The following is an 8,302-nucleotide window of genomic DNA, read 5'->3' as shown; positions in this document are numbered from 1 at the left end:
TCAATAAAATAGTATAATTCTACTATTTGAGTTTTTTTTACCGCACCCGGACCATATTCCATTCAAAACTATTAAATGTTTTGGCTAAAACGCCATCTTCAAAGACAAAATAATTTACATTAAATTACACATTACAGTACATATTTACGGACTCAAACTTTGAAAATAGAGAGGGTTATAAAACATTTATCAAGATGGTTGGGATATAACTATATTTATAAAAAGCTGTTTTCAATAAGCCCTTTAAATCAAAATCCTCTGCTTATTCTGTTCTGCCAATATTATTTATTGATTATGATTTTATATAGTACAATTTAAAATTTTTTATATAAAATATTTAATTCATATTACACTAGAATTTCAGTTTGTTAAGAATTACATAATTGTAGTTTATTGACAAACTAAAATTCTAGAGTAACACAGCTAATTATTTAATTTTGCTCCTCCAAAAGGTAGGAAACCATTATTAGTTAACCAGACTGTACATCGAAACCAGAAGGTACTAGAGTATGGTTATCTTAAGTTAGTTTTTAATATTAACCGCCTTTCAAGAGGCAAAATTTCTTTCCCTGCAAGCTTCCTTCTTTCTCGCCTTAGTTAAAGTTTACGTTAGAATACACAAACTTTTTCAGCTGTGATTCCACCCGACATTACTCATACAGATATCCTTGTAGTGTTTTGGACTATTTAACTCTACTGTCTGACAATCTTCAGTATTAGATACTACATATTTGTTGGACTAATTGGATATTAGACTCTATAACCAGAAAATATATATGAAGCATTTATTTAATAGGTAATATACAACATTTTAATGTTTTAATTTTTCAAATAGAACTTCTATACACATAGCATGTATAGTGTAAACATATATAGGATGTTGTTATATCCATATTATAAGTCAGTATAATCACAGCCATCTTAATAAATGTTTTATAACCTTCTCTACCTTAAATATTTATGTCTGTAAGTATGCACTGCAATGTGTAATTAAAATTTTTTGTCTCCAAAGACGGCGTTTTGACCGATACAAAACAGTTTTATTTAAATTGGTAAAATAATTTTGCCTTTAAAATCAATAAATGTACAATAATGTTATCGATATAAATTTAGCAGCATGCTATTAAATCGAGCTTACCTTTCCTGCTGAAGCATGAGCAGTATTGCCGTGAGGGCCTCGGCATGACTAGCGAAATCGAGCTTTCCTAAGACAGGCATGATTGTTTCTATGGACATGCTGTGGGCCGAGACTAACTGCCAAAGACAAATTTGTTCGAACGTTTCCCACATGAGCGACGCCTGCAAGATGTGCTGCAAAGAGTCCTCCTGTAGTATAGTCAAGCTCCCTGATTAAAAACAATAGTTTCCATTAACTTTTTATTATTAATAATACTTTGCTTTCTTTAAAACAATTTTAAACATTTTTTCAACATCCAAACAATGTTTGGAGTTTGCAAATGAAAATAGTAGTAAGAGAAGTGGTTAATAAAAGTTTTAAATTTGGAAAGGAATTTTATAGAAGAATTTATGGGACAAAGGCAATTAGCCGGCATTTAAAGAATTTTAATGGAAAAAATGAAAACAAAATAAGGAATCCTTGAAAATGACCTAAGGGGTCGAAACGTCGGAAGTTTAAAAAGAATAAAGTTGAGAGAATAAGGATCAAAATTGTTTTAAAGAAACTAAACCACTCTCAAACAAGTATATTAATAAAAAATAAGTCTAATAATACTTTGGTTATTTTGAGTAGATGGTTGTATAAATTCACATAGATATTATAATAATTAACTCAACAAAAGAATCAGAATATATAAGATATAAAATTCCTAATTGCATGCGTCATATTATCAATCCACTAGCTGACCCAGCAATGGTTTGCTATTGCTAGATTTGAGCACACGTACAGATCAAATGAACATTATTCAAAGTGTAGTAACAATTATTGTATTTAATACAAAATAAAATAGTCATATACACTTTATTTTTTTTTTTTTGGTAATATAAATTTTTATTACTCTTGTATTAAATTTTAAGTTCAATATTATGCTCTTCGATATAAAAACTCCCTAACTCCAAAGATTTTCCTGACCTGAAGTGTTGACTTGTATTGTCAATAATCATATTGGTCCCACCAAATGAAGTCATTTGAAAGCATGTCCCATATCCTGAGTTAAAGAGGCACAACATAAAGTTTATATCTTCAGAAATTCAAAAGGTTGGATCCACAACATCCCATAGCCCAGCTAGTCCTCAAGTATAAGAACAAACATTTTGAAACTAAACCGTACTGGACATCTCCAGCATAATAGAAACCGCCACAAATAATTTCAACTTTATAGCCATACTTGTTTTTGAGATACCTTAATATATATTGACACAATAAGTCAGTGATTTTGATTATTTTTCTCATACATTATATAAGTGGCTCTAATATTTCAGACGAATATTCAAAAAACTAATATTTTTTATTAATTAAAAATAATTTTTTTTTTTTGTGAATCTAGACATATTGCTAACATTTGTAAAAGAGGAATGACAATTAACTACCTAACTCAGGAATTTCTAATGTAATGAAATCGTAATTAAATTTCTTTTTTTTTTATGGATTCTTATAGCACATAAGATTTTAAGACGAGTTCATAGGGGTCACCTTTTTAGATTTGACACAAACTGAAAGTGTAAATCACCAAAAAACTGCAAATTATTTTTTTAATGTTTTTGACAATTTGTTTCTGCAAACACTACAAAACATTAAACAAATTTGAAGAAGATAATCATTTGTATCAATCATAGATACAATTTCTTTCTCAAGGAGAGCCTCTCCAGTTATTACATGAGTACTTTAATTGTTGTTGTTGGCTGGGGCTACAGGGTGTAAAACCCTGAGGTCACCAACACCCATGTTTCCCACTTTAGAATTCTATTTCAAGATTTGATACTGTTTAAATAATTACGAAAAAAATTTAAATAATTACTTATTTTAGAATTATTTAGTACATATAACAAACTTTCGGGTTTAAATCTTATTCAAAAGGCCATTCCTTTTTAAGAAAACCAAAACCATTTCCACGTTCTTCTGGTCATCATTCAGATACACTTGGTCCCACTCCCAATCTATTAGGTTCAAGGAATAGAAATGACATTCTTCAAATATGTGACTGACCGTAAGTACACTGTTGCAGTATTGACATTTTGGCGGTGGTTGCTTATTGATCAGATATGCATGAGTTCATATGACCTATTCTTAATCTGGCAATAGCTACCTCCTCCCTGCGATTGGAACAGTTTGATGTGATCCATGGTTTTTTTTAATAGTTTATAATTTGCTTGGTGGGCTTTCATTCCACAAGGCTTGCCAACTAGCTGATATATCATTTTTCATCGGAAGACTTATTTCTTGGAGTGCCAGAATGGCCGTGCCATGACGTGGAAGAGCAAGTGCTTGTTCAGCTGCAATGTTCGCCCCAGTTCATTTCCAGCGATCCACATGTGACCCGGCACCCATATAAAGAAAACAGTTTTTCCCAAGTTTTCGAGCATGTTGTTATAATTGTGAATTTTTATGATTGCCAGGTGTTTCGGTTAAATGATCATCATGGCTTTTAGTGAACTTAAAGTGCCGGCAATGATAACTATGTTAGTATACACCACTATCATGGAGAAGTGGAGTGCTGATTCTATTGCATGCAATTCAGCTGTATATACACTGCATAATTTATGAAGTCTTATTTTATGGGTTGAGTTATTTGTGATGAAAGAATTCTAGAATAAAAAATAACAATTACATAAAAATGTAATTGTGATTACATTGGTTTAGCTTGTAATTACAATATTCATCAACTAATTGTAATAATGCTTTGGCCAGTTATGCCTAGAAGCCATCATCTGAACCCATTTTGAGTTTCTTAGCAAGAGTCCATCTGTTTTTCCAGACCTATTCCGACCTCAAAGGCTTCAGATATTTCTCCTTGTATCAAGACTCAGCATTTAGGATCTTTCGTACACACTTTTGTCAGTCTTACCAACTTCCCAGGAATTTTTAACTAAGTCATGATCTTTTAAAGATAGTTTCTATCTATGGAATCATAGGCTGCTTTGAAATTGACAAACATAGTATAGTATCTGTATCTGTTTCAGGACAAACATCTGGTCTAGTGTGCTCTTTCCAATCCTTGACCCTACTTGGAGATCGTATATTATTAGATCTGGTCTAGTGAGATCTTTCCTCTCCTCAACCCTACTTGGTGGTTGTATATTATAAGATCTGGTAGAGCACGCTCTTTCCTCTCCTGTATTAACTTCTTGTAGTACCAAGATATCAACCTCTAGCCCATAATAATAATAATAAATATCATTTCTATTTAAATCTTTTGTTTAAAAATGTATCAAGAGTGTCTATTCTCTATTTATTGAATTTATCAAGAATTGGATACTGTATTCCTATATTTTTCAAAATAAACCACTTTATTATGGTCAATTCTAATACATCAAAAAAAAAAATTACCTTGAACAACACGACATACAAGCTCCTGCAGCTGGCGGGCATCAACGCTCGACACAACCAGATGAAGAAGATTGGCATGGCCGATTGCAATATTAGGAAATTCATTATAAATGGCAGGAGCTAACCAGCATAAGAGGTGAACATCGTCTTCTTGACATAACTATAAAAAAAAACAATAAATTATATTTAATATATTGGGTTGTAAAATAAGTTCATAGCGCTTTTCAATATTTCAATTTAATCCTATCTGTGTTAATAAAATCATGTTTACTTGGTCAATAATGTTTACATATTCTAAAACAGGATTAGTTGAGATGCTTTTATGCATCAGTTTCAACCGAGATTCCTTATCTATACATGGTATTTTGCTTGCTTAAAATGGAAAAGAAAAAAATTCATTTTCGTTTTTAATGATTTTTAATTTCTGAAAAGGAAAATCCGCTGCAAAGGCAGTTAACAAAAATTTGCAGTGTGTTAGGTGATGATACTTAAGAGAAAGCACCATCTGTAAGTGGTTTGCTCGGTTCAGAACCTGAAATTATGACTTGGATGACGCAAAGCGTTCAGGTCATCCTTCAACTGTTGATGATGACCAAATTCAAGCATTGGTCAAAGATAACCCTCACTCTACAACACAGGATATTGCAGAACTGTGCCCAGTTGGAACAATTAAAGGCAGAGGTTGAGTAAAACCATCCAGAATTGGCTAATCGCAAAGGCATATTTTCCCATTATTACAGGCCCGGCAGAAATTATTGGAGTTGGGCTGGGATGTGATCCCCCACCAACCCTATTCACCAGACCTTGCCCCAACAGATTTTCACTTATTTCGGGCTCTTCAAAACTCTCTTAACAGTAAACACTTTAATTCGCTCGAGGACTGCAAAACGCACATAGAGAAGTTCATTGCACAAAAATCTGAGAAGTTCAGGGAGGACGGAATTAAAAAATTACCTGAAAGATGGCAACATGTAATAGATCAAAATGGGTCATATATAATTGATTAAAAATATTTACAAGAATCTGAAGTTTTTATTGAAATCACCTGTAAAAAACGCTATCAACTTATTTTACAACCCAATGAAATATCAATGAAAAATTGATTTGAAATAGAAAAAAAAATCAAGGATTACCTTGAGATCTTCCAAAATACATTCTTCCAATTTCTTATCTAAATTATCACAGAATTCTCGGTAGGCATGCATTTTGTCACTTCTAAAAAAAAAAAGAAAAAAAAATCAAAAATATAATAAAGAAAACATGTACTTAAAACAAATAAAAATAAATTTTAGTTCAACAATAATTAGAATAGAACAACATTTCTTAAGTCAATTCCAGTAGAAAAAATTGAATATTGTAATAGGAGGCTATGAAATTGTTATGCTACTGTAAGCTATTACTTTCTTACTACATTAAACAAATTTTCCTGCTAGGATTGACCAATGTGGTTGTTACTCCCTACCACATCTGTGAAATTGCAAATAGCCACACCCAAAGGAGATAAATACACCAAGAAAGAATGATATTTACCATTATAGTTACATTACCTTCTTTGGTAGGCGATAACAATAAGAACACGAAGAAAACTGTACAGCCCAATGCACAAGTTATGCACCATAACGTATATTGCCCGTACAATGCAAGGAACCACAAGAAGAAAAGTGGAAAGAAGTACAGAAAAGATCGAAGAAGAAACCTCGCCTAAGCCACATGACTCTGACCACTCTAGTGGAAGTAGTAAGTGCCAGCTTTCCGTTTAGCATTGAAAAGAATTACGCGAATTCAACATCATAGACGAGGATACTCCAGTTGAATTTGAACCATTGCAAAGCTGCTCAGGATCTCCTTTACTAAACTGTAAGGAAACAGCACATCGCTATTCTCTGCGAACAAAACAAAAATCTGGATGGCAGCTCATGGGTATCCGATGTAAGTGGTAAAGCTGCTATTTCGGCTTGTGATTCTCGAGCTATTCAGGAAGTGAAAATTGCATCGTACTCCGGCTTTGTAAGGGTGAAGATCAATGATGTGTACATCTTTAGCTGTTACGCCCATCCCAGCATCACAATTGATAACTTTGCGATTTTGATGGATCGCATTGTCTTAGAGGCTAGTTGCCATAAAAGCCAGCTATCTAGCTGGTGATTTCATTGCATGAACAATGGAATAGGGAAGTAGGATAACGAATCAACATGGTGAAGTTCTCCTGGAAGCTTTTGCACAAATAAATGATATTATCCTTATGAATACAGGAACAAACCTGACGTTCACTAGAGCAGGAAAATCATCTATCATAGATTTGACGTTTGCCAGTGATCGCCTGCAATGGACCACTAATTGAAATGTTTGTGGATTTTATACATACAGTGATCACCAGGTTGTATTGATTACACTGGATATGCTAACTAAAAAGAAGAGTTGTTGATGGAGAACAATTGGCTGGAACACTTTTGATGACATTTCATTCACGATAATGTTAAAGGATAAATGTGAATTAAAAGGGTCAGCAGAGGAAAAGGCGCGTATACTGACCTCTTTTATATGTGGGGCTTGTGAAGCAGCTATAACCTGTTCAAAGCCTGGCAAACATCATTCCTCAGTGTACTGGTGGATGGATACAATTGCCGAACTTTGCTGGTGTTGCAATCAAGCAAGAAGACGTAACAAGGAAGCGAGACATCTTCTGGAGTTTTCTGTGCTTTAGGAAGAGTTCAAGAGAGCAAGGAGGAACCTTTAACGAGCTATTAAAGAAAGCAAATGGTGCTGGAGAGAACTCTGCAATGAGGTGAATGCAGACCCATGGGGTAGGCCTTATAAAATAGCACTTCATAAACTAAGTAAAGGCATGATGCAGCTCCCCACGAGACCGAATGCAGTGGACAATATTGTGAGAACACTATTCCCGGAATGGGTGAATACTATTGAATTGATATAAAATATATATATATAATGGATTTTCCACAAATCACGCAGGAAGAGATAGAAGACATCCTCTCATACCTACAACATAGCAGGGCACCAGGATTGGATGGAATTCCAAATGTGGCTCTCAAGAAACCGCCGGATCTTTTCATCGATCTCTTAAATTCCTGTATTCATGAAGGCTCAAAATTCCGAAACCTTGGAAGAGACAGAGCCATTTACTTATTTCAAAGGGTAAGGGAAGTCCCGTTAACCTATCTATCAATTTGTTTATTGGATACTATGGGTAAGACATTTGAGAAAATCCTTTCCCTCAGGCTACAAGAGTTCACAGAGGGTGTAACCTCTCAGAGGCTCAACACGGATTTCGTAAAGAGCGATCCACGATAGATGCTGTTGGATTGGTAGTAGAGATGGGCCGCACAGCAATTGCAGGAGCAAGGTGGACGAGAGGAGATGCTAAGTGTTATGCAGCGATCATCACTCTAGATATCAAGAATGCTTTTAACACTGCAAGATCTTTGCATGATCTGTATAATAGATGCCCTACGGATTATGGGGGTGTCCCATAGGGCTCCGTACTAGGGCCTCTTCTGTGGAACGTCATGTACGACGCAATTTCGCAGATGATGTTGCAGTTGTAGTGGCGGCGAAGTACTTAGAAAAAATAGCCCTCATCGCCAACGAGGCTGTTAGTGCGGTTCGAGACTGGCTGTCTTTGGTAAGCCTACAGCTTGCTGATCACAAAACTGAGGTTCTCCTTATGGTCACTAGCAGGAAGCAAACACAGTTCATCACTATCAAGGTGAATAGGCACAAACACAGTTCATCACTATCAAGGTGAATAGGCACAAACACAGTTCATCACTATCAAGG

The 8,302-nt window shown here is 34.6% G+C and overlaps 1 protein-coding gene across 1 annotated transcript in view; it reads right to left on the bottom strand.

Moving 5' to 3' along the window:
• IntS3 (integrator complex subunit 3) overlaps window positions 1–8,302 on the bottom strand; it is a 58,323-nt gene that overhangs the window by 13,579 nt on the left and 36,442 nt on the right. The window contains exons 14-16 of the mRNA XM_014418850.3: window positions 5,638–5,719; window positions 4,505–4,664; window positions 1,139–1,346 (exon numbers count right to left, since the gene is read on the bottom strand). Of these exons, the coding sequence (XP_014274336.1) occupies window positions 1,139–1,346; window positions 4,505–4,664; window positions 5,638–5,719 (450 nt within the window). The remainder of the gene's footprint in view (window positions 1–1,138; window positions 1,347–4,504; window positions 4,665–5,637; window positions 5,720–8,302) is intronic.

Source organism: Halyomorpha halys, unplaced genomic scaffold (assembly GCF_000696795.3).
Source record: "Halyomorpha halys isolate HHAL.00 unplaced genomic scaffold, Hhal_1.1 Scaffold210.1, whole genome shotgun sequence".
Classification (NCBI taxonomy): domain Eukaryota; kingdom Metazoa; phylum Arthropoda; class Insecta; order Hemiptera; family Pentatomidae; genus Halyomorpha; species Halyomorpha halys.
The sequence above is the reverse complement of the archived record's forward strand: the minus strand, read 5'-3'. Positions and strand labels throughout refer to the sequence as shown.